General features: G+C 37.0%; 1 protein-coding gene across 1 annotated transcript in view; it reads left to right on the top strand.

Moving 5' to 3' along the window:
* Positions 1–25,727, top strand: part of XRCC5 (X-ray repair cross complementing 5) — a 54,366-nt gene extending 28,639 nt beyond the window's left edge. Inside the window, exons 14-21 of the mRNA XM_055717720.1 lie at positions 2,587–2,783; positions 6,874–6,967; positions 8,415–8,484; positions 15,656–15,765; positions 16,292–16,388; positions 18,393–18,460; positions 23,330–23,401; positions 24,190–25,727. Of these exons, the coding sequence (XP_055573695.1) occupies positions 2,587–2,783; positions 6,874–6,967; positions 8,415–8,484; positions 15,656–15,765; positions 16,292–16,388; positions 18,393–18,460; positions 23,330–23,401; positions 24,190–24,204 (723 nt within the window). The 3' untranslated portion in view covers positions 24,205–25,727. The remainder of the gene's footprint in view (positions 1–2,586; positions 2,784–6,873; positions 6,968–8,414; positions 8,485–15,655; positions 15,766–16,291; positions 16,389–18,392; positions 18,461–23,329; positions 23,402–24,189) is intronic.
* Positions 25,728–26,587: the final 860 nt, after the last annotated feature.

Raw genomic sequence — 26,587 nt, 5'->3', positions numbered from 1 at the left:
CAGCATTGCATAGTTTGTGGGATCCACCTGCAGAGTCTGCATCTAAACATGCCATAATGGCTCTTGTTAGACCACCTGTGAGCAACCTTAGAGGTCTGAGCGCATTTATAAGTGGTTGGACTGTATGGTTCTATTTCAAAAAGCAGAGCAGCAAGAGGACAGGAGATCACTCACGGAAGTCTGTAAGGGCTTTCAGCATCAAGTAATCTTATCTTTGGTTGAATATAGTGGATCTGTTGGAAGGTCATTTTGAGATCATCACAAACTAGATGTAAACTGAACTCTAAGATGCTTGTGTTGGGGTTCAGTTCGCACAGGTTTAACCACCCAAAAGCTAGCTAACTAGTGTAAGCTGAGTTGTCCAAGGCTATTGTGTAATCCATGAAAGAAGAACCTTAGGTAAGTAACTGATCCTTCTTTTTATGATCTTCAGAGATCATAAGTACCTGATACTTGTGGTTGTGTAGAGTGAGTAGGTGACTGGTATAGATGCTTATTTTTTAGATAGCTGAATCTGTCACCCATATTCTAAGGCTTTAAACACTATCAGGTTCCTGTAAGTTTACAAATTTGCTGAAATATGTTCTTAAAAAATTGTGTTCCTAGATGCTGTGCAGAAGGGAACAGGGCAGGATGATTTCTTGCAGTAAATTCCTGTCTATTCATGCATTTATGCCATTGCTTATTATGGAATGAATCCTGTGAAAATTCCACTTCATTACATCCATTGACCAGTATCTTAGTATGCCCCCTGTTCCTGAAAGCTGGCTACATCTTGAGTCTGGAAGTGTAAAGAAATTAGGAAGAGCAAGGAGGAGCTAGTATGTTGCTGACAACATGCATGAATAGAACGGTGAGTCTGGAAGCCAGTGGCCGTGTGAGTTGCCTTCTAGCCAGTGAAGGTAGGAGTGGTTCTTGCTAGACACAGAAGGAAGCGGAATCAAAGTTAAAAGGGATTGTTTAGGATTAGAAACTCCAGGTTAAACCTGTTCAATTTGTCTACATTTAGCACCTGAGTTTTGATGGTCCCTGCCATCTCAGGTTTCAGAGGTAGTCATCTACTCTAAAAAAACCAGGAACAAGTGGAGGCTGTGTCTACTCAGTCTGCTCAGCTCTTGCAACTGCACACATAGAGATTTCAGATGCAAAAGCCTGAAAAACACATTCACAACAGGGGATTTAGTTTTTTTGCTTTGTGAGTTTAATTCAATTCCCTAATGTTGTTTTAATATTGGGTTTTTTGTATCACAAGGGCCATTACTGCAGCTTCCAGCAACATTTTTACTCTCTTTCAAAATAATTATGCCTTAAATCATTACGAGTGTTTCCAAATCAGTAGTCTTCTATGACTGCCTCCTTTTGAAAGTGTGCTCTAATATGGATTGGAGTCTTAATGGCAGCATGAAAGCACATCAGTATTGATGTGTAGCATATGGTCTGGATTTTCTTTATTGGCAGCTTTTCGGCATGAATAGAGGGTTTTGTTTGCTTTGGTTTTGTTTTTTAAATTAATGTCATGTCTGCCAGCCAACAGGGGAGCAAATCTCTGCTGTATTCCTAGTTTACTGAGTAGTTACCTTCACACTTGTGTCTGATTCACCCAGTACAATGGGCTTGGAAAAATTATTCTCCCATGTACATCACATGTTTTTATGTATGTGTATGCATGCACTGGTATCTGTGTATCTCTATGCACATACACATACATCTCTACTGCTATCCCATACCTTTCAACATTTAAGTTGTTTTTAAATGTTTAATTAAGTTTGTTTTTAAAATTCTCGATGGAATTTCCATAGCCTGCCTCATTAACCTCATCTCTGTCCCTCTGCTTGACTCCCTGGCTGTGTGCACTGTCTTTACACTTTGGTGAAAAGCCTTCTCCTCTGTAGCTCCTACCATCTGTTCCAACTTTGATGTACATCTGTCAGGTCCCTTCATTGCCTCGCTCTTTTCAAAGCTGAGTTGCAAACATACGTATATTCTGTGCCTTACCTGTGCACATTTGACTTCTTTCCATTTGCTCTTAAACTGGTAAAATTTTCTCTTGTGTGCGTACTGAGTTTTATTGACCAAAAAGAAATATTTTCTTTGAGGGACAATAAACTGACAATAACTGGAATATCTGGTTGGGGTATATATCTTGTTGCCTAATTTTGGAATGTAAAGAAATCTCTCCCGTATGACTTATTATAGAACTGCATTGTAAAGGTAAAGTGAAGTTAAAAAGCAGAATAAATGCAGATGACTTTCATTCCCTGGATTTTCTGAATAATGTTCACAGAACTCATTCCAGTGAGTGTAGGAACACTCATTTGTATTACTATTCTTGTTTAATATATATTCTTTAATATATTTTTATATACACATATATATAAATATATTATTGTTTAATATAATTACTGATATCCTTAGCTGATTGTATCTTTCAATCCACTTGTGAGCTGGAATATTTGTGAGGAATATGAAGGTAGTTTCTTTAATACAGAAGATATTTTACATGTACTGTATGAAGTCAGGCATACGGGCATTATATTAAAAGCACATAAACTAGAAGTTTTGCTTTGCTCAAATTGTTTCTTGCAGTGTTTGCAGCATAAGGCTTTTCACCCCAATGAGCCATTGCCGCCAATTGAACAGCGCCTTTTAGAGATGCTGGAGATGCCCTGTGTGGTAAAAGAAAGGTGTCAAGCTCCTCTTGAAAAAGTAAGAGCACTTTTCCCCCTAAAGGAAGTTGTCAAGAAAAAAGAAGAGAAGACTGCTCAGGACATCTTCAAAGACAAGTAAGTTGGAGATGTATTATGGGTTTTTTTTAAAACTTTTACATTTCAAATTGGTTTTGCTGGATGGAGCAGGCTCAGCATCTTTTGAACATAAGATCAGTGAGTTACACACTGAAAAAATACTGAAGGGTAGGGAATATTGTGGTACCACAGTATATCTGGGGTATTTTGTGAATAGTGCTGGTCCTACTGTTAGGGGGCAAGACACACCAGGAACCCGTCTGTAGCTTCCTCATGGCTGTATTTGTTGTCACAGAATCTGTCAGGTTGGAAGGGACCTCAGGAGGTTTCTTTCTGAGCCTGCTGCTCAGAGCAGGGTCATCTGTGAGATCTAAACAGATAACTTGGGACTTCAGCCAGTCTGGTCTTGAAAGCATCCAGGCATGGAGACTGCACATCCTCTCTGAGCAACCTGTTGCATCACCTACTGTCTCCTGGTCAAACAGTTAGTCCTACTGGTGGTTACAAAGTAGTTCAAATACACGTAACAGAGGGTCTAATTTAGTTTAGAATAAATGCTGCAGAGCTTTAAATTAGCTGTAAAGACGAGTCTTCCTTCTCAGCGTGCTCTATTTAGGTTGTTCTGTAGCTTTCATTTTTGAATACCGAATAAAAAGAAAAGCAGCTTCATTATTATGTGCTGTGCAATAAATGTGGATGTACTGAAAAATCAAACTGTTAGGGACTCTTCCTGGAGCATCTGTTGTCAGAACAGTTTTTAAGATAATTGTTTAGCGGTTTTTTTTATTACTTACACTATTTACTTTATTTGTGGTGAAAATATGAAGAATAAATGGTTAATTGCTACTGTATTGGTACTGTCACCCCAGCCAAATCAATCTGCTCAAATAAAATCTGCTTCTTAGACCTTAGTTTATTGAATGCCTGTAATATAACTAGTGAGTCTCCTGGGATGTTGGAGAGTTCTCAGTTATCTCCTCCTCTCTCCCTGTTGTCCTTTTTAGCTCACTCCTTTCAGTGCTAGGAACACTGTCTTTGAGCCTTTCTGAGGCCTTGTGTAGCAGAGCTGTCATACATGCTTTACCTTGGGTTGGCTACAGCCTCCTCGGCATGTTATCTTTGGAAAGACACAACACAGGACTTTTCACATTACTGCTCTGGAATAATGACCACATTTCTGTACCAGACTGGGAAATACTTTCCTTTTCATTTCATTCATTGCTGTGTGTGCCAATCTTGCCTTGGCACAACTGTGACTTCATCCTGATAAAATTCTGTTGTCCTTGCTCTGTGCTCCAGCTTCTCTGTGTGTGTACATACATACATTCATATGGGTATTTAGATAAAAAAAAAGGGGGGAGCGTGATGACACAACCTTGGGTTCAAGCAAGCTAAGGAGAGATCTTAAACAAAAAATGGTGACCCATTACTAAAGGCAATCGATTTGACAAGCAAGAAGGAAAGCTATTTTGTTTAAAAACTGATTTCCTTTAGAGGGGTGATGAAAGCAGCTGTAAAAATAATTGAGATAGAAATTGGTGTAGGGCATTAAAATGATTGAAACACACCCCCCCCCCCCCCCCGCAACCTGTAAGAGAGGCAAAAGGGTACACACTCAGCTATGCAAAGAAGGATGAATAATATATTTTTTTATATAATTGCAAAAAAAAAAAGATGTTATGGCTGTAGTAATGAATGAGAATAGTAGTATTGTCGTTACTACATCAGAAGTGTTAACTGTATGTTTTTGTTCTGCGTTTGGGGAAAAGCTGAGTGTTGTAATTAAATCATGTGATAAAGTACATCACTCTGCAGCAATGACTAAGGACAATGTTAAACAGCAGATAACGTTCAAGTTATTAAAATGATCAGATCTAGATAATTTGCACCAAAGTGTTTTGAAAAAGTTGGCTAGAAGGTCTCCTGACCATAATTTTTGTTTTCTAAAACTAATTTGTGTCTTATCTCATCATATTGGCCAGATTAATCTCTACTTAATTTTTAAGGTCTAATGGGATTAAGGCAGCATAAATATAAGCATGATATCTTAATACAGATTTTAATATTCAGCATTCGTTTCACTTATGCTAAGCTCTGTGTAGTTTAAAACATTCAGCAAAATAGAAAGCATTTTACTTTTTCCTTCTTAGGTTGGCTTTGGAGAGGCTGTTGTCTCATCCAGCTTTGCAATATGTGAGAGGCTTCTATATAAATGTAGAAGTGGGTGTTTTAAATTAATCTTGTATTTTATTAATTTTTCTCAAATAGTAGTTGCACGTTTTAAAGTTTAAAAATACTGTTAATCAGTGCATTACCACTAACAGATTCTAAACGTCAGATCCTTGGCTGGTATAAATGGGTACGGATTCATTAGTTTCTGCTGTACTGCACTGATTAATGACAGGTATAGATTTGGTCCTAGATAGTTAAATGCAGCAGCAGCATTTATGTTCTCCTCCTTCCTCCAATCCCAAAGCATTTCGAATCAGTAAAATTAATGCAGGAGGGAAAAGATTTCAAGGCATTGCCATTGATTGCAAAACACCTTTTAAAGAAAAAGTACTCTGAAAGAGAACTTTCGTTGTTCTTTGCACCTTTCATCAAACCACATCAATATACAAGAATTGTGGTTCAAGTAGAAGTTCTAAAATCACTGGTGTTAGGTAAGTATCAGTTTCTCCTTTTTACAGACAGGCATATTGGCTGTCCAAAACAATCAAGCAACTTGTTCAAGGTCAGCCAGAAAGTCAGCAGAGTTGAGAATGAAGCAAAGTATCCTATCCTTGTCCTGAGGCATAACCAAAGTCATCATTTCTGCTAGAGTGATAAGTAAGGTTATGCTGGATGACAGGAGTTGCTGAGAAGGGTTTTCATTTCAGTAGTGACAAAATTAAGTAAAGGACAGAGAAGACTAGTGAAACAAAGTGGGTTAGACACAGATTGTAAAGTAGGGGAGGATTGTGCTATAGAAAGGGAAGACTGCACAGGTTCTTTCTAATAGTTCGTTGCTTCTGTAATGTGCAATGCAATTTTTAAAACTAGTTCTAGCCTTGTAGAATGCAAAGTGACACCTAGTCCAGGATCTCTGGCTTTGTCCCTACGTCATCAAGCAGTTCCTTCATTTCTCTGCAGTAACAAAAAATTTAAGGAAAAGTTCTTACTTTGTCTTGGGATTCCTTGAACAAAAATACTGCTGTTTAGATCACTGAGTAGCTTTCAGTCATTCTTAAACTGATTTTCTGTGTCAGTAGCCACAGTTCTGTGAAGTGACACAGAATGCACTGATTTTCTTCCCCTTTTGTGATTGCTTGGATTTTTTTCGGTTGCCAAGATGTGCTCTAAAGTTTGGCATATGTTAGATGTTACAATTAAGTTCCTAGTTTGAATGTAAACCTTGGTCTATGTACATCTGTAAGAACAAAGCAAGAAAGTGGCCTAAACTTGCAATAAGCTTTTTGAAAGCATTTTGAGATGTAGCTTAAAATGTCCTAGGAGAGTTCTTACATACTTAGTCAGGTTTTGCCTAGTAGGTGTTGACTGCTGTAAGTGGAAGTTTGTAAAGCTTTTGTGTGCTGATGGAGAATGTGGGTCATTAGACTCAAAAGCCCCTGTGTAAACAGGTTTGTAGTAGCTATCCATTCCAAGATGGGAACCAGGAGGTAATTAATTTCTTACCTACGTGTTAAGTTTTCATTACCATTTCATATTTAGAGCGAATCTGGTGAGAATACTAAATGCCATGTAATATACTGTAAAACAGTAAATCGTATGCTGTGAATTATGAAGGTTAAATCACTTTATTTGGAACCTGTGTATTGACTGCAGGTACGCTGTATTTAGGGAGGTAGAGAAGGTGTGTGTAAGTAAATTCACTCCTGAAATAAACATGAATAATCTTGCACCTTCAACAAGCGGTACCTTTTGCTTTATGTTAAGATAGAGTTTGGTCTCGCTTTCTACCATCTGCTTTGTGCAACCTGTGGGGAAAAATGAGGCAGGTTTCGTGTTAATTTTCAGACAGTTATATAATTTTGTCCAGCGTTCAGTGTATATTTCATTAATTTACTGACTCCCTACTTAATAGGCAGGACAGTTTAAGAGTTTATGTTTTTGTCCTTCTCGTTTGCAGCAGTGAAGATGGACCCAACCCTAAGAAACCAAAAATTGAAGATGAGGAAGGTAGCTTTACCATCATGAAACTTGCTGAAGGCAATATCACCTCTGTAAGCATATTTTTACAAATCTGATTATTAAAGGGCGAGATTCATTTATCTAAGTGTATTGTAGTGAATATACATAATTCCTGGTAAATGGAGAGTTCCTAGCTGAAATATGACTTAATACTGTCTCCTTGTAGATTTGAGACCGCTAGAGATTGTAAAGACAACTTTCTCTGCCTGTAGGGGCACGTTAACACAAGCTTCCCTCAGTCTTGGATATTTTAGGACAGAATTCTCCCCTGGTGTCTAGAACTCCAAAGGGCAAGCCTAAGGATCTGAGAAAAACAGAATCTCAGAATTGGGGTTTAATTGTTGAATTTTGTTCTTGCTCTTTCTTATCATCTGCAACATAGAAATTGCCTCTGCATATTTAATCGAAGTATTGATGTGATTTAAAGATAGTTCCCTGCATTGGTTGGGGTTCTACATCACAAGTTTGTCTTCATCTTGCTGCTAGGTCTAAATAAATTCCAGATGTTGTGTACAGGGGTAGATTAAGCCTGTTTCATAACTGTGTATGTACCTTCCTTGATCTGATTTTTTTGTATTACGGGGGAAAAAAGTGATTTAATATTGAAATAACTTCACTTGTTTTCAAATGTGCTATCCTTTAAGGTTGGGTTTTAAAATGCGTGATTGAGATTTTTCAAAATATTTAAAATCTGAAAAGATTTAAATATTCTGTACTCCTAATATATATTTCTGAGATTTCCTGAAAAGTAGCATTGCCAAATTTAGAAGAAGCATGAAGAGACCAAGCAAGCTTATTGAAATATCTATGAATTATTTTGACAGCAAAGCATAAAAATTTTAAATAAACTTAGGGAAATCTTGATTTCTGAAAGGGAATTTTAAACAGTGTAATTTTTTTTTTTCTTAAGTTATTGCATCTGTTTTTCAGTAAGTGTTTGTTTATTTTTGACCTGGCTTTAGTTCTTTTGTAAGGTTTCTGCGCTTCAGTGCCCATTTAGAGGTTCAGCTTTAAGATGTCAGACTGAGCCAGTAAGGGTGGATGACTTGAGTGTACGCTTTTAATTTTGAGCTTCCTATTGGAGTGGCAAACCAGTGATTCTGTACCCGCATGCCTGGGAGCTCCCATTCCTCATTGTGTCTGTCAAGATTAGTGAGAGGCCTGTGCCACAAAAAGTCTCCAAGCTGAGCTAGCAGGTAACCTGAACTACTGTGCTTCTGACCTCTAAACCCCAGAGAACATGGTCGGCTTATAGCAGTGCAGTGCAGTGAGTTCATCTTGCTCGTGTCATATCTAAGCCTTGCTAGGAGTACTGCGCGTTACACATTGTAAGAGTTGCATTTTACGAGTCTGCATGCAGAGAAGTGTAGAGCTTCTGTTTCCATATTAAAATAAACAAATGTAAAGGTTCTTGTTGCCTCACAAGAAGAAAAATTTGGATATTGGCAGACAGTTGTATCAATTTTTGATCTTTTGTAGGTTGGCAGTGTCAAGCCAGCAGAAGATTTCCGAATTCTGGTGAGGCAGAAAAATACTAACTTCGAAGACGGTAAATGACTTTTATCTATCTTAATAATGTTTAGTAGCATCTTCAGGGTTCAGTGGATGCAATCCATTTGTCTAAACCTAAGTTTCTAATGCTATGTGAGCTGCTCTGAATCTGTTCTCGGCATGCAGCAGGGCAGGGTTTTGATACAGAGGTGAGGAAGAATATGAAGCACACGTCAGCTACTGACTTGCATGCCGTAAGTCTGAAAATGCAATGGAATTATCATTTGTTTGTGTGGTATTTCCCTACTGGAATAGCTATACACAGGTGCATGTAATCTAAAGGTGTCTTGAAAGAATGCATAATGTGGGTGGGGTCCATTTTTCTTTTAAAGGGTGATTTGAAGGTTGTGGCAAGATACCTTACTTGCTGAATAGCATTTATTTTCAAAGAGAAAGATTTGTAGAGGTGCTGAAGTGAGGAGCTAGGTGTTTCAACAAGGCCTGTGGTTCTTTTGGACATTGTTTGAGGAGGCTGTTTGATTTGTGATAGACTGTTAAAGCCTACATAGCTGTTTGTCTCCAGAATTTCTAGACCTATAAACCAGCTAGCCAGCTTTTTACATGGATTTGCATTAGATCCAGAAGAAATTGTTAATTGAAAAAATATTTAGAATTGTTTTCTCAAATCTCAGATATATTAAGATGCAGTAAAAAAGCATTGTACAATGTATTAGAATACAGAAACTGTGAAACAGTTGACTACTTTGTCACGGTAATTAATTTTATCATGTTGGAAAGCTTTAAGGCAGAAGTAAGTCTAGTGATTACCCTTGAAGATGGTTTAACTAAAGAATGGTTAAATATCTTCACTTGTGCTGGATAACTGCACTACATATTCAGATGGCTTCTGAAATTTTGAGCAATCTGCTTTTATTTTATGTGTGATCTGCTCTGTAATTATAAGGTGTAGTTAGAATGTAGTGCAGTCACCCATTTAAAGGAGAGATAGAAGCCAATATAAACAAAACCATGCTCTGCATACTATTTTTTTTCCTCTGCAGGATCTCTTTTTTGCTTTAGAGCCTTTTAGGTACCTTAATACATAGAACATTACAGACATGTTTTTAATGGCTTGCTGTATTGCATTCTGGTTATGTAAATAGTAAACTCTGCCCTAAAACTATTCAGTGGTTCTAAGGATATATTTTTTTAATATAATTTTATATCATATTTAATTATGAGACTTTTTTTTTTTCCCTCGGCTAGAACATGTGAATTGTGAAACGTCTTTGCAGGAAAGAACGATCTGTGGCATTCAGATAGTTTATTAAGAAAAAATCAGATTTTGTGTGTCAGGATACAGGTAGGAGAACTACTAGGTTGCATCCTGGTTTCCTTCTTTCTTGTAGAAAAGGAGCATTCAGCGTAGTCTCCCAAACTGAATAGTCTACACTCTCATTTTAAAACAAAATAGCAAGAGATTCCCTCCATAGGAAGGAGAAAGACCTTACAGCTGTTTGATTGAGTGTGTTTTTTCTGGGTGGATAGAGAAGTTGTAGGATTAAGGACAGTTGTACTTTAAATACTGACAGTACAGTGGCTTTTTAATTAAGCTGCAGGTTAATGGCACGCATCCTCTTCAGTCTTCAGCAAGTGTATCACCAAAATTATGAAGTTATCAAGACCAAAGTATGACAAGGGGAATTTTTTTTAACAGCTTGTAGGAAGTCCTGATGGTATATTAATTGTTGAAAATGAGTACCGATGGATCTCCTGCAGGTGGCTGTGATGGGATTTGATGATGATTAGGGTTTGTGCCATTCGTAGGAGAAGCCTAAGTGCAAGTTAGCCCATGTCTGATGCTGCATCTCACAGCAGACTAGAGGAGGAGAAACGATGCACTTGCTGTTACTGAGAACTGGGTCACTAATGTGTAAATACATATTTTTATAAAATCTTATAAAGTTAAGATACTTACGAAGTTTCAAATTGGTAAGGGTCTTAGGGATACATTTTCTGAGACTGGAAGCTCAGTTCCTGAAACAGTAGTCAACTTTGGTTTTAATTGACATCTGTATAGTTTATGTCAGTAAAGACCCACTTACGGCTTACGTGATGAGTTGTGTGCGTTGGTGTCAGCTTACTGGCTAGTGTTGGTTGCTCTTGTAACTAGTATTGTGTTTCCTCTCCAGATATCTTTGCTTTGTTATTTGTGTTCATGGCCAGATAGATGTAATTTTATGCAGGTCTTATTTTGAGCAGGTTACAAGTGCACAGTCATCACAAAGGGCAGTCTTCTGATAACAGCTTCTGACATTTTTGTCGATGAATGCAAATAAAATAGATTAGTTTGCCTGAGTAGAATCTGTTACTCCCAAGGGTGTACAATATGTTTCTTCATTCCTGTGGCTGCAAGGAAGATTCTCAAATGCAGTGAGTGCTCGCCACCTTTGTAATGCCAAAGGAGTGGCCACGTGGCTATCAGTGGATCCTGTTAGACTATTTACAGATTTCCATCCATTTCTGCATTTCTGGAGAGCAGGTGTCTGATATGGTGTATTTTCATAGGCTTCTGTAGAAGATAGGGTGTCTTAATGAGGAGTAAAAAAAGGTCTTGACACATGCATAGTATTTTCTTTCGTTTACAATTTTTCTGTGTGAGTTTATAGGCCAGATGTCATTGCATCTTACAGGACTCCTATCTGAGAACATGATGCCTGAAGTCCTGTAGTTGAAAGAGCTTTTTTTTATTTTACTGATTGTAAACAAAGAGAGACATATGCAATGACAACTGTACAGTTTATGGACACAAGAAAAAATGTCCAGAGACAAATTGTGCCATACTGTCATTTTTATATTTATAGCAAACGTGTTAATATTTTTATTCCTAGGCATTTCTAGAAAAGTAAAATTAAGAGAGTTAGTAATTACATGTGTAGATTTTAGTAAATATTCCATTGTTCCTGAGGTGCCACGCTTTTGCCATGGCATGTAGATAGCTTCTTAAGTAACATGTAAAATACTGTTTTTGCACTGGATGCTTTGTACAGGTAGAAGAATGGTGTCATAAAAGAATGCTGCATAAGGGATTTGCAGGGAGAATTTATTAAGCAGTTGCAACAAGAATGATATTTTGTTGCAAGATTTTCTGTAGAAATGTGTCTAGTTAACTACCTTTCTAGACCTAAGATAATTTTTTTATAAAAATAGTATTTACTTTCAGGTTTTGTTGGCATATGTCTTTGCAGTTTGCCTGCATTTTTATCTTACTGGATGTTTTTGTGTGTTTTGGGGACTATTCATGCTCTACTGATAGGCAGGCCAAATGCAATGACTGGTTTGATGAAAATGATTCAGTCATTAGAAGAGTATTTGCAAACCAAATACTTGAGTATATAAAAACACTTTGAAGTTTTCTGTATGTCTGCTTTACAGAGAAGATGAAGCCAGATTAGTCTTTGAAGGGCATAGTGATTGGGTGAGATGCAAAGCTCTGAGTTGCAGCAAACAGAATTCAAATTAAATGTATAGGGAGAAAAGAAAAAAGAACTCGCAGTGGTGGTAGTCAAGTACGGAAAGGGGCGCAGAGAACTGGGAGGCTCTCCATCTTTGGAGCTACTCAGAACTGAAGTCTGTGGAACACTGACCCATCTGATCCTCAACAAACCTGCTTTGAGGGGGAATTTGGTCCATATGTCCTTCAGACATCCAGCCTAAATCATTCTGATCCATACCCGCAGGCCATTTAGAGAGACTGTTTCAAAATTGAACAGCACCTCATAGGACACTGGAGTAGTTCAGCAGCTCTTGATGTTAAAATGCTTATTTCTTGGCTTAAAGGAAAAGGAAGTCCTTAAAAATTAGGACAATTTTCAGCTTAGAATCTCTTTTTTTAGTTACAAAAATATGATACTTACGGAGAAGTAGCTAAAAATTATCAAGTAGTTTAACTGATTTGTCAGTTACTCTAACTTTAAGCACTGTCCACGAATACAAATCGTTAACACCACCAGTGGATAAATCAAAAGATTGACAACAACAGGAGTCTTCCATCTACAGAATATTTTTTTTTAACCTGATTAATTTTTTTAGGGTGGAAAAAAAATCCCCAAATAATTGAACTTGGACTATAATACAGTTTTATCTATTATTATTCTGTGATCTTGTTGGCATAGTAATCAAGACTAAGGACTGAACTGAAAAAATATGAAAACGTAACTACACTTTTGTACTGAAACTATGCAGAGATAACAAGTGAATATAATTGCTCATGGCATATTTCACAAGAAGTAACAGCACGGGTGAATGTATTTTAGTGTAGCAAATGTATCTGAATGCCAGTGGCGAAGAGATTAAATTCTGTTAGAACTAAAAGATCTTCTGTTCAAAGATAATTATTTTTTTTCTGCGTGTAGTTCTCCAGCCTTTAATCACTATATTTGTTATCTGACCAATCAGGTACAGTAGAAGGAGGAAGCAGAAGATTAAAATTTCTTGCAATGTTCTGCAGAATGAGGTGGTTATTAGTGCTGGAATTACAGTTTATGCAAAACGTAGAAGTTTGTTAGTTCACTTCCTTCAGTATGTGTGTAGGATGAGGGAAGTTGGGAGAAAAAAAAAAAGTTGTTACACAGTAGTGGCCTGAGTAGGTTGTCAGTTTGTAACTCTAGGACGTGTTCTTCAAAACCTCAGTCCCTGAGATTTGTCTGGGACACGTCAGAGTTAATGCTTATATCCACAGCATAGTTAAATAGACGTCTTTATGCAGAACATCCCTTTCTCTAAACCCGGGGACACCTATTTTTTGCAGCACACAAACCCAGAGATTCACATTAATGAAAAGGCGATGACAGGCAGCAGGAAATCAACAAAGTTCTCAGACCTAGGAGTGTAAAGGAGCAGAGTCCGCTACGGAGAACTCCGTGTTACAATCCTTATCCACAGTCTTTCGTATTGTCTTTTGCCCCCTGAAGTAATTCAGTAGTCTAATCGGAACACAGGAATTTTATCTATTGTAGATCCATCAGTCATAGGCCTGTCATTTAAGGGAAACCCAGTGGACAGACCCAACTTCAGCCAAGCTGTTTCAAGATGTTAGAAGAATCTGGTGTAAAATACTGTTGCTGTGTAACCTGTTTCCTGCATATATTATGGTTTTTCAGTGCCTAGTAAGACATTATAGGGTTTTTTTTGGGTTCCTTACAACGGATTTGAGAAGGAGGCAGCCCACAGTCAGTAGAAGGAAAAAGACTTCTGATGCCTGCCAGTGCAATCAAATGGAAAGGGATTTTTAAAAAAAAAAATAAATGCAAAAGAAGTAGAGTGTCTGATAATTTCAAGCAGTATGCTGGAATCATTCTGACAATAGACTTTTATTGCACAGTCAGAGTGCCTGGGGTTTTAATCTAACACATCAATGAAAAGGCAGCATTAAAAAAAACCCACCACCACCACTGAAAATACCAGCAGGACTTGCTTTTATTAGTGCAATTCGTAAGAAATTAGAACATTTAATGAGAAAATTGTTAACCATGAAAAAAATGGACTGACTTAACTTGGAGAGCTTACGTAGTGAGACTTCAATTTAGTTTGTCAGCTACTGGTAAAATAAATGAAAAGTGAGCTGATCGCCTCTGGAGCAATAGGCATTTTATCACACTTTCTTGTGTGATAGCTGCTGTTGGACAGAACCATTATCGGTCTCCTTTTGTAGAAACTCTGTAGTCAAAAGCTATTGGGAGAATATCAAATATGTCTTGTTTCACTCTTTTCAGAGATGCTGTCTTTCAGATTCAGTTCAATTAGGAATTTTATAGAACATAAACGTAACAGCTAGCGCTGTGTATGCTTACAGTGAGCAGAATGCAATACAGTATTTAAAAAATACCTGCTTCTTGGTGTGTTTACTTGTCCTTGTCTCTTCCATCAGTCTGGAGGATGATGTTCTGTGTGGATGTTTCCATGGCTAGAATACTTGCAGTGACATCTATGCCCATAACATCTGAACGTAAGAAGGGCTATAGGTCAGGCTAAAGGTTCAGCCAATCCAGTGACCTGTCTTTAACAGTGCAAGAACATGACAGGCATATGCTGTGACTTGTCCAGAATGCTTTCCTGCATTTTCTTCCTCAATAGCAACATCATCTTTGATCTCTCTTGATAGAGTTCCTCTTTTAAGAGTTCTAAGAATTGGTTCAAGCATTTCTTTTTAAGCTGTTAAAACTGTAGCATCCCCCAGATGGTAAAGAGGTTAACTGGTTTTGTTTGGGGAGGGACTTTTTGTTTGTTTGTTTGTCCTTAACCCAACTTTTTGCTCTTGTTTTGAGAGAGGCAGTGGACTATCGCTCCCTATTCATTCTTTTTCACAGTGCTTCTGATTTATAGATCACTGTTGTATCCTCCTCACATTTGTCTTTTCCCAGGCTGAGGTATCTGCCAGAGGGTTAAATCAGACAGTTCGACATCTGTAATTAAAAATGAAGAAAATAAAGTACTAAAATCCAGCAGAATTTAATTGGGCTTGCAGAGCTCTTGGTGACAGTTTTGCTTGTCACTTTTGCAGCGTTTTACATCTACCTGCCTTTTAGGAGCTCAACAGTAAGGATGAAACTGGTGTTCCCTTCTTTTTGGTGGGAGTCTCGTTGTTTGCCTCTGCTTTTCTCTGTCAGGCATGCACAGTTTATAATACTTCTTTCCATAATCATAAACAGCATTGCCTTAATGAAAAATCATCAAACTACCTGTATGGAGACAAGATATACTCAATAACAAGGTAGTATTTTAACTGCAGTCACCCTACAGATATTTTGACATTGTTACACCTTCGTTATAAATTTAACTCTTTGGTTGAAATATGCACCTATTCAGAGGATGTTTAGGGGATATGCTTGCGTTGTAGAACAATAACCACCCTCAGCTTTAGCATCCCAGTCCCCAATATTCTGGTTTTACTTTCTATCAAACACTTTTTATCTATTTCTTGGCTTTCGGGGAAAGACTTTTGCCTTGGCCAGGCTTGGGTTTCTTCCTAGTTAGATCTAGCTTTTCCAGAGAGGCTGAAGTAGTTGTCAGTAGCTTAGATAACAGTTATCAACTTGAGTAGCTTGAGGCGGTATGGGTATGATTAACTCTTTAGATGCCTGTGAAATAGAAAAAGAGGAATGTAAAGGAAAAATATTTTTTTGCCTTGAAGGTGTGCATTCTTTGATTTATTTCTCCTGGTCTTTCAGTGAGTCAGCAGTTGATAAACCGCATTGATCAGTTCCTGGAAAATAAAGGTTCACAGTACTACATGAAAGGGATCAATTGTATCAGAGTTTTCCGAGAGGAGGCCATGAAGGTAATGTTACTATGTGAAAACTCTCATCTCTTTCACCTTGAAGACATGATGGGCCTGTTTGCTGTATTAGAAACTTGATAATTTATTGCTACATCAAAAGGAATCGATTCATAGATTAAAATCGGTTATATTATTTGAAAATTTAGAAATATATTTGCATTTTATGTTTCTTTATTCTTACTGGAATGGGGACTAGCTTCTCTGATATTATTTGCTGCTGTTTGTTTTCTTTTAAACATAAACCCAGAAGGCCTGTGATGTGATGCTTTTAAAATAAAATGAAGCGATCCTACGAATGTCTTCTTCAATAAAGCTAGTTACAAGAAAGTCTGCCTAGCTTTCTGAAAGGCAGTTTTTGTGGCTTATCTTTCATTTGAACTCTTGGTTTTATTAGAGATAAAAACGAAAATCAGTAGTGATTTTTGTGTTCAGCATAATGTTAGATAATTTCATAAAGAACTAAATTTGCGCTAAAGTGCCCTTTAGCATTTTTAATATTGTTTGTCATTGCTGTTATTTTTTTCAGCTGTCTAAGGTGAAGTGCTTTAATGATTTTCTGCAAGCTCTTAAATCAAAGGTGGAAGATAAATCCTTAGCTGATTTCTGGGAGATCATGATACAAGGTAGGATGGCATTTTTAAAAAAAGTATCTCTGTTTGTACTATCCATTGTAGAAGAGAAAACTTTGTTAGCAGTGGGACGCTTAAATTAACCTGAGCAGCATTTTGATATGGTTCATTCCTTCAGCCTGCTTAAAAAAAAAAAGGGGGGGGGGGGGGGGGGGGGAGAAATTTCACATTGTAACTTCCTTTTTTGCACTAATAGTTTCATATCGGCAATATTCATAATGGTGTGCCAAGTGTTGTTGAAATGGTAACGTAATTGTGGAAGAAGAGACACAAATTAAAGGGCAAGGAGAAGATGATACAATTTCAGATGAATTTCAAAATAAATGGAGAAAACTCATGCAGCAGAGATATAAAAAGATTCTTCCAAATTAAGCTTTAAAAAAGGCATAGATACATTGAAATACATCACTGATCATTTTGTATTTAAGCAACCTGAAGGGCAGAATATGTGGTAATATCACACCTACCTATGATTAAACTGGGAGATACATGGCAGTGCAATTTTAAAAGACATTCAGAGACTACGCAAGTGATAAATAAAGAAACATTTTCACAAATATGAAACATGGTAGAGTAAAAAAATCTTTTATGTCATACTCTTGTTTTTTATTGGAACTAGTGCTAAGAAAATCTGTTAAATGCCCAGCTGTGTTCCTTAGGGGACGTGCTATAAAATGCAATGATATGCTTTTGTATAGCACCTTTCAATGTGACAAACTTCAGACGCTCTGTAATGTCTACTTTGTCCAAATTTCAAAATACAAGATGGGAATTTGTTTAGCAACGCTAAACAACAGCACAGGACAACACTGAAAGAATATTATATTCAGTTGGTATTGTAGTGGACCTTCTCTGAAGAAATTTGAAAAAAGAAACAAACTTTGAGAGTAGGAAACTTGAGTCTTCCAAAGCAGTGCTGGAATAACTTTTGATTGCTATAAACCAGAGTTTTTGACAAACTGGACTATGTTTTTTGGGAAAAAAAATTACAAATACAGAGGTGGTTTACAAATAGATTATTTTCTTGTGAGAAGATGATAAAATCATGGTGCTTTATGCATAATCTAACTGCTCTCACTAGGTAGCTGAAATGGCTTTTCGCTTGCTGCTACCAAAAGCAGTTCTGTTTCCCTTGCTTCTTGCCACGTGACTCACTGCCTCTTTTCTACCAAAGGTGGCATGCATTGGGCCTTTTCATGAGCAACTGCAATCACCAAAGGAGGATGGATGTGAGTTAGTGGCTTAGGAGCAAGGCAGATCTATTTGACAAGTTCACTTGCCTTATGAAACCCTGCCACGTAGTTCTCTGGGCACATTAAGGTGACATTACACTTCTGCTGCTACTGAAACGTTTAATCAAACTACTGTTCTTTGCTCTCACACCCACAACTTCTTTATTCAGGCACAAGCATTTGTGTAGCCAGGTGATGAACTGGACTAGAAAAACAATTGTGGTAAAAAGTAACTGAGTTTTTTTTAATATTTTTTTTTGGGGGGGGGGGGGGGAGGGTCATTGCCAAGGATGGTGGTGTTGCCACAATCAAGGAGAAAAGTCGGGGCAGGACCAGCAATTTTGGTAGTCAGAGGGTAGATAATCACAGCATAAGTGTTTGTATGTTAGGAGTTAATTTTTCTAAGGACCTAAGAGCATGCTGTGAATGACTAGAAGTGTAATTTCTGTTAGATTTTCAGCATTTTATCTGTGATTTAGGATTTCAGTGTCTCATTAGTTTGATTGTCATAATATTAGCAGTTTCCTAAATGGATACTTCCAGAAGCTCATGAATATGCTCATTAATTTATTTTTATATCATAGTTTATATCATAGTTGACTCATTTATGCAAGTCACATTTTCCTTTTGAGCAATATTTTTTTATTTTTGCTGGTGATGATGGCACATTCAGAAGTTGGAATTTGGAAGACTTTTAATTTCTAACATTAAGTGAATTTTTTGAAAGCCTTCTAATGATATTTTTGTATCTCTCATATATTTCTAGACAGAATTTCTTTGATCACTAAAGATGAAGCAGAGGAAAGTTCGGTGACTACTGAAGAGGCTGAAAAGGTATCATTTTTTTAATGAACATCTATGTGTATAGAGCCTTTGCTGTGGAACAGGAGATTCTTTCTTATGTGGGTAAGTCTTTGGGTGAATGAACTAGGATCCATGTGAAGGAAGAAGAGTGTGCTTTTGCCACACAATTTAAATTGCCCCAGTTCAGAGCAAAAATAATTCTCCTAGCATGTGCCACAGCATTTGCTTTAATTTGTCTTTAGAAAGTAGTATGGATTGATGATATTATCTGAAAATATCCTCTATAAAGAATAGTAACTTCAGGAACTTAGGGTAGTGAAACAGCAATAGACTATTTATATACGCAAGATCACTATTCAGCCTTCATAGAAAGAACTGTGAACTTACTGTTAGCACACAAGTTCAAAAATCAGAATACTTTTTTTTTGTCTAAAAGTGTTAACTGTAGCAATATAAAGTTGTTACAACTAGTTTTCACCATATGTGTGATCATATCAGTATTTTCCACTTTATGCAGCTCTTGTGGATTGGTGGACATAACAGATTATGCTGGTATTATTATTGGTGAACATATTAGATCCTTTCGGGAAACAAAAGTTTTGGAGTTTGGAGTGTTTGCAGGTATTATTTCTACAGAAATATAACATTTCAGAAACTGCAGTGATGAATGAAGGATGTCACAGTTACAAAGGAGTGACATCTAACAGGCAAAATGGTGCGTTCTGTTTGAAAGAAAGCAGAATTCAGAACTGCTGTCAAAAATTGTATTTGTGTGGACAAGGAAAGATGGGCATTCTTGTATCAAGCTGCTAGCCATGATTTTAAATAGTTTAGGAGAAAGGCAGTCCCTGTATTACAGACCCCTGAAGGTAAAACTGCGGCTAAAATCACCAAGTACTTTGCAGAGAAGCAGCTTTTCTAAAATATGCCACATTGGTGTTTTGTTTTTCACAACTTCCAGGCCTTACATTAGCAATAACTAAAGGGAGTAGAAGTATGTTCTCCATGAATGAATTAATGAGTGGGTAAAGGTTGTATTTTAGAAACGTCTTTTTTCATCTGTAACAATTCACCTCAAGATGAAGAAGGCACAGAAATGTCATGAATGTGAAAAGATAACGAACTAAGATTCCAGAAAGCTAAGTACACGTGCAGAGTATGAGTGACAGAATATGATGTTTTTTCTAGTCACGAAGGACCTACTGGCTATTTCCCATCACATATAATTGTATAGAGCAACTTTTTTCCCGGTGGTGGTTTTAAAGAGTATCAATTTTTATGTATTCCAAATGCTGTGAATTTATCTTGGAAAATTCCTAGGACAATATTTTTCTTAAGAACTTCACTTTCTAGTCTGAAAATACCATTGATGCTCAAAACATGCTAATGCTGTGTGAAATAGCCACCATTCCTTAAGGAAATCTCTCCTAGCCATGAAGACCTTACAGCAAATTATTAAGAAGTCTTAACTGTGAGCTTGTGCTGGCTAAAAAATATTGTACATGCATAGGATTGCAGCACAAAGTATGAAGTGCCAAGGACTAGTTTTATAGTTGCTAAACTAAGCTGGAGCAAAGCATTTGTAGATTGACTGCCAAATTACTTTGCTGTTTAACATCATCTTACAGTCAGCCAGGTGTTGCAATACAAGAAATTATTTTGTGATTGATTGAAGGTCCAACAACAGCCATAACTTCCCTTTAAAACAGGGAAAGAAGATTGCATGAAATCAACTCTGCAACAAACATGACAGTTACCTTAACTTTCAGAATAAACGGGTTGTACTGATTGCTAACTAGGCAGTTGGCAATCCCACTTATTCACTAGATAACCACCTCTGCACACACTCCCCAGATCCAAAAACAGAACCCTGATTTGCCATTGCCTGTGGAGGGTTTAAATGACTTTTTACTTAAGAAATGGAAGACTGCATATTTTTGGAGTAATATCTGCAGGGATAGAAAATTTTGTCTTGAGGTTAGGGGGATGATCTAAAATCTAGTCCTCTCTGGTCCAGTTAAACCCTGCCACAGCTTTCCTGTGTCATACAAAGGCAGCATTTTCCTGGGTCTATGGTAGATTGCAAAAATGGTTAATTTGTTTTCTCTACTGAAGGCGATACCCTTCACTAAAGGGTTATATTGGATCTTTTAAAATACCACACAATAGAGTAAGATGCAAGTTTTCTTTACCTCTGTAACAGGTAATGTGCAAGCATGTAGGTCAAGAGACTGGCTGTTACTGTGGTCCTGTGTGATACAAAAGCCTTTTGTACACAGATTGTTAGCTGATAGGAGTTTCAGGACTATTTTGGGTTTATAGGGTTGGCGTTTTGAAGGAGAAAGGAGGACTTACAAGGCTGCTTATTAGAGAGGTAACATGTAAAAATTTTCTTTTCCTTTTTGGTTGAACTAGGTTATCCATGCATATTTTCCTACCACTAAGAAAAACTATTTTAGAAAGCTTGTTTGTTTTTTTCTTTCTGTAATAGTGGAGATCTCTCTTTAGAGCATGAGGATGATAGGTTAAAAGAGCAGAAATGTCAAGTGCTTTTTCTAGTTGCTTTGGGGAAGATAATGGATTTCAGCAGAACTATTATATGTAATTTGCTTTTGCTTAAACGTAAAACAAGTTTTGGAAAAAACTCAACTTTAAATGTTCAGCATTCAAATGAAACTTCAGGTTTCGGTTTATTACAAATCTTCATCATACATGTCTTTAGCTTTTAGCTTTCTTTACCTAATTTATTGTGGGAAAGCTAATTTTGAAAACTGAAAAATGTGCTACTTTCAGAAATCCCACTGTACTCCTTTAACTTTGTAAAATGAAACTTGGTCTGGTACAAAAAGGCTTTCAGAGCTGACAATGACTAGCTTTCAGTTTCATAGTATGTGCTTTTATATTACTACTTGTTTGAGAACTTTTCTGGCAAAAAAAGGTAGAGAGACATGCAGCATCTTGAAATTCCAGTTCCTTCAAGTCCTGCCACCTTCTCTTCGCTCCCTCCCCCCCGCTTTTTTTTTTTTTTTTTTTTTTTTTCCTTCCCCAGCTACAAATCTATATGGTAAGTTGAACTCAGCATGTTGACATGAATAGTGTCTGTGGAGTAAGCTTTCTGCATTTCTCTTGGATGTTGCTGTTTGGGATGTAGGAAAGGTCTGACCTTTGGGTAATGAGACAACTAGGCAGAGGTGGTCTACATCCTCTGTCTTCTGTGCTAACCAAAAGCAATGTATTTGGTTTTCATCCTAGTGGATTTGATATCTGGTATTTACCCAAAAATGGGATGCACAAGGTAACTTCTCACTGTTTTATCCCCGTCTAAAGCTGTCGTTATTGCTCTAGAGGAGGATCAGAACATTTTGTTTGCGCAAAATAATAGTTAAGATTTTTACACTGCGAAGTATATTGTCTCAAAGATAGGCAGTGCTCTGATAGGGCTCCCAGGCCTTCTACACAACCTCAGAGGCTGTTACAGTTAAGTCCTCAGGTCAGACAGTAGCTTGCTTTCAGGAGCCAGCTGTTCATACAAAAGAGTTACATAAACTCAAAGTGGGTATTTATAGCCTGTTTAGTGTGGTTATTTTCTAACTAGCTGTTCTCTTTCATCTACAGTAATGGCAAAGTTGTTTCTGGATTAAAGATGATGGAACTGAAAGTCATGGAATGTGGCTTTTCTTCCTCAGCTTTCGCAGCTGTTTTTTTATCTGGGGCAGGGTTGCTCCTGGCTTTGTGTACTTGTTCTGGTGCATGTTAATAAGAAAAAGAAAATTTATAATTTTATGGTAAGGATATCGGTAAAGAGACCATAAATAAAATTGTAGGCAACTGGATGCTTTTTAGGCAAGAGTCAAGTATTTGTTTATGGGTTTTTGTTGGGTTTTTTTTTTTTTTCAACCATTCTAGCTAATTTTTTTTCCCTATTGTGTTAGGGCAAGAGAAGAATAATTCAGAGGTGGTTGTACTCTAGGTATTGTCTGTGTGTTTGGTTCTGGTTGTTATAGTATCCGGGCAACTTACCTTGATCTTCTGTTTATGAAAGTCATGTTTTAAGTGACGGGCATATGGTGAGTTGTATCAGCAGCTATGGCAATAGAATTGTACATAATGAATTTTCTATTTTTAAAGACTGGCATTCTAACTATCTTGCGTGTTTGAGGTTTTTTTTTAAATTCATGTCTTTGTTCATTTGTTAAATGTTAATTGAATTAAATGGGAAACTTCTAAGTTCCACACAGAGCTAGAATGTTGTACTTAAGAAATTCGCTAAACAAGCCATTGATCAGCTTACGTATTTAATCACATCAGTGGTGGGGCAGTTTGCTGCCCTTTTAGCATTTTGTAGCTACATAAAATGTTACTTTAAAAATTATCTTTAAGAACATAAAGATGGTTGTCATACTGTAATGGACAAAATTCCATCTATCCCAGAATCTCATGTTTGTCAGTGGACAGTAGCAGATGGGTAGGGAAAAGTGTACAGGCTCAGACTCCGGCCACTGATGTCTCAAGTACTTACTGTGCTTGAGGGTGTTTCTGTGGACTTAGTAGACTTCAAAGGATTTCTCTTTTATGAACTTTCCCCATCTCCTGGTGAGGCTAGGGACTAATACTTGCAGCATCTTTCTTACAACGTATTCTACAGCTTAACCGTATGTTGTCTGAAGAACCATATCCTTTTACCTGTTTTTCAACACACTTCACCATAAAATCCTTTAAAAGCAAGTCTTATAAAATTTCCTGTAGTTTAAGATGATTTTGGAGGGTGAAAACCAGGACAACCTTCCTTCATAATTTTTAATTGAAGGTAGTTTTGTTTTGATATAGGAAGGAGACATTCTGTTAACATTAAGGGTCTGAGTTTTTTCAGTATCATACAGATATCTTTTGTATTTTCAGTTCTTGGCTCCAAAAGAAAAGAAAAATGAAACTCTGCCTCCCACAGATGATGGTGGTGATGTTGATGATTTGGTGAGTACCATGAAGAGATGATGTGGCTTTAGAATTCAACTGTAACTGAAAGGTGCAGTGAGAGAGAACAGTTCTTAAAGTAGTAGATTAGAGTGCATGGATTAGAAAACACCTAAGGAATTTAATCAGAAAAGAGCCACATGGAATTACTTATTTGCTATTGTAAAACATAAACAGGTGTATAATTTCATAATGGCAAGTTATGGAGTAACATAGGGGTTTATGTAGGGTAAACATGTCCGCTAGTGTCAAAAGAGCCAGTGAGGCTGTTAATTTGATAGCAGATTGTTATAATTTATTATAATAGTATTCTCAAAGCTTATAGATCTAGAAGAGCTACTTATGCAGGTTGAAAACTGAAAATAATTTTTAAAAAGGTGTTTTAATCTTCTCAATCCTCTCTATATAGACTTGCTGAAATTCAAGCATTTCAAGAGGATTTTTAATAAATATTTTAGGTATTTTTAACATATTTGAGTCATTACAAATCTGTCTCCAAGGCTTAAGCTGATGGTGTAGACAGTTTTAAAGACGTTTTTACTACAGGCAGATTTGTACTTTCGGACTGCATTTTTTTTAAACCTATAAATTTCGTGTATGATTATGTGAAGACGAGAGTTTTAGGTTTGTTTTTATTTCATAGCAGTTTAGTATTAAGTTCTGTGCAGTCCATTTATGTTACACAATAAAGATTTCCAAATGTGCTTTGTTTTCTGAGCATTAAACACATGTAAGAAATAACTTTAATTCAGTGCTGCTTCTTCCAAATCTTTTTCTACTATTTGCAGCTGGACATGATGTGACTGGGCGGTATATGGTGACTATACAAGCAACGTTTTGGAAGAGATCTCCCTATGAGATGGGGCACAAAAGAGGATGCTGATGAGAAGACAGTATATCCGTCTTTATTTTCTTGACTGAGAGTGGAAGTCCCAGAAACATTTCCAATTGGTATAAATGTCATCTGACTTTTGAAAAGTAGAACAAAAGGTTGAAATAATCTGAAGTATTTGTGAAGTAATGCTACCTGTAAGGCGTCTCTCTGTTGTTTTTCTTTAGCACACTGAGTCTAGCTTATCCTTGGTATTGCTTTCAGCTAAACACTACTAAATTTAATGAGAATTTCCACTGGCGCCTGAAATTCTTCTTGGATTACCTGGGAAGGAAGACAGAAATGTCAACAGTGAGGTTACCAGGTAATGCTGAATCTTTAGTGGATGTAAATCCATAGCATTATTGTTAGAGAAAGGAAAAAGTCTCTATTTTCATGCTCTTTTCCTATTAAAAAATAGAGGGGGAAAAAGCCCACAAAGGCTTATCAGAAAAAAATTCTAGGCCGGGGAGTCACAAAGTAATAATTCGAAATACACAGAAGAATCTAAAGCACACAGCAAAGCCAGGTGTGCTGATCTTGCCATACTGTACCCAAATCAGTAGTTATAGTCATCTCTACTACAGGTTCTCTATGCTGTCAGCTCAACAGCAGCTCAACTCTCTGTCCCCTTCTGTTATACATTTTCCTGTTTCATGTGCTGGGATTTCTGATTTTTTTAGACTTTTAACTAGTACAGTTATTGTAGATACTCCTTATGCTAGAAGGATGAATGAATCAATTATCTGCATTTCATACACTGCACATAACTGCTAACACAGAGCAGAACAATCCATGAAAGCTGTACTCTGACACCTGTGATAGGTAACTGATAACAGTTAACATTGGTAACCAAAATGGAGTACTGTCTACACAGAACATTCCGAGTAGTCAAATACTGCTTAGAAAGAGATACTCAGATTTGATCACAGACCTGGAGAGACACCAATAATACCTTCACAGATACGCTTTTTTGTTACAACCACATTAATTCCTTTAAAAGCTGTTCTTTCATTATTGCAAATGTTTAAACATACTGTGCAAACTGGTATGAAGATCATAAAAAAGAAAAAAAAATATCATGAGCTGTAGTTAAAAAGTGTTTTGGAGTATCTGCACTTCATACTGAACAACAGCTCCTGTGTGGGAAACAGCAATTGCTTCTTGCCCCTGCCTCCCTATACAGTGACCTGCTCTCTCCTGTCTTACATCCTATCCTGGCTGAGTTCATGCAGACTTTGAAAGGGTTTCTCGGATGCAAATGGCAGGGAGTAGGTGATCTTTCCAGACCTTTAGAGCATAGAGAAGACAGTTTTCAGAATTGTAAATAAGAAGTATCTGGTCGGTCCATGTTTTTTAATGTCTTTTGAGGCCAGTTAATAGAGTATAACACTGGCTGGGGTTTCTTTTTACATTTTATTGATTCGTTTGATGAATAAAAATTTAAAAATTTGCTTTTGTTGTCTTCAGAACCATGTTTGCTAAAATCAGATGATTAACTACCTATGCAGTACCTAAGAGAAACTATCAAAAGTCCCCTTTCTGGGCATACAATGGAAACACTGAACATGAAAATCCCTCTACAGAAGCTGAGTGTAATTACTTGTTTTATTCTTTACAAACTCTAAACTTCACAACACCCCAATAAAATATTTTTTACCGTTTTACAGTGATGATAAGTCTTGGTCAAGACCAGGCAGGATATAGAATTACTTTGCAAATCAAAATGAGCATTAGGACTTTTTGTTTCTTTTTTGAACCAGCTGACCACATTTTTAGAGAGTATTGCTTCTTCAAGCAGTAAACAATGTAGTTCATGGAGTATTATTTCATAGATCACCTTGCTACCTGTAGAGCGCATTCAGGCTCAGTATGGTAATTGAGGTGCTAGTACTGAAAAAAGGGGAATGGGAATTTATGACTCATCATTAAAACAAGTGAAAGCAAATTCTTAGAAGGCAAGCAAAGTGTCTTTCATTCTGCCCAGCCTTCTGGGTATCAGTCATCAGAAGCTTGTGATATGTCTTACTGAGAGTCTATCAGGTAGTAATCTGATTTTACATTTGTTCTTTGGCAAAGGGCCAGCTTCTGGGTTCTTATTAAATGACTGGAAGAGACCTTCCTCTTAGTCTAAGCACCCATTTTCAGTTATGAAGTCTGACCTAGTTACTTGCTAATTACATTGAGCATACTTGTTCTGAATTGCAGTACTGGCCAGTCTTCAGAAGCCATAGAGCAGTTAGTGGTCCACTTCAAAAGCAGACGTGCAGGAAACACCATGCAAATTTGTTTTCTTGCAAGCAGCAGAACATCCG

The sequence above is a fragment of the Falco cherrug genome, chromosome 8 (assembly GCF_023634085.1).
Source record: "Falco cherrug isolate bFalChe1 chromosome 8, bFalChe1.pri, whole genome shotgun sequence".
NCBI classification, from domain to species: domain Eukaryota; kingdom Metazoa; phylum Chordata; class Aves; order Falconiformes; family Falconidae; genus Falco; species Falco cherrug.
The sequence above is the reverse complement of the archived record's forward strand: the minus strand, read 5'-3'. Positions and strand labels throughout refer to the sequence as shown.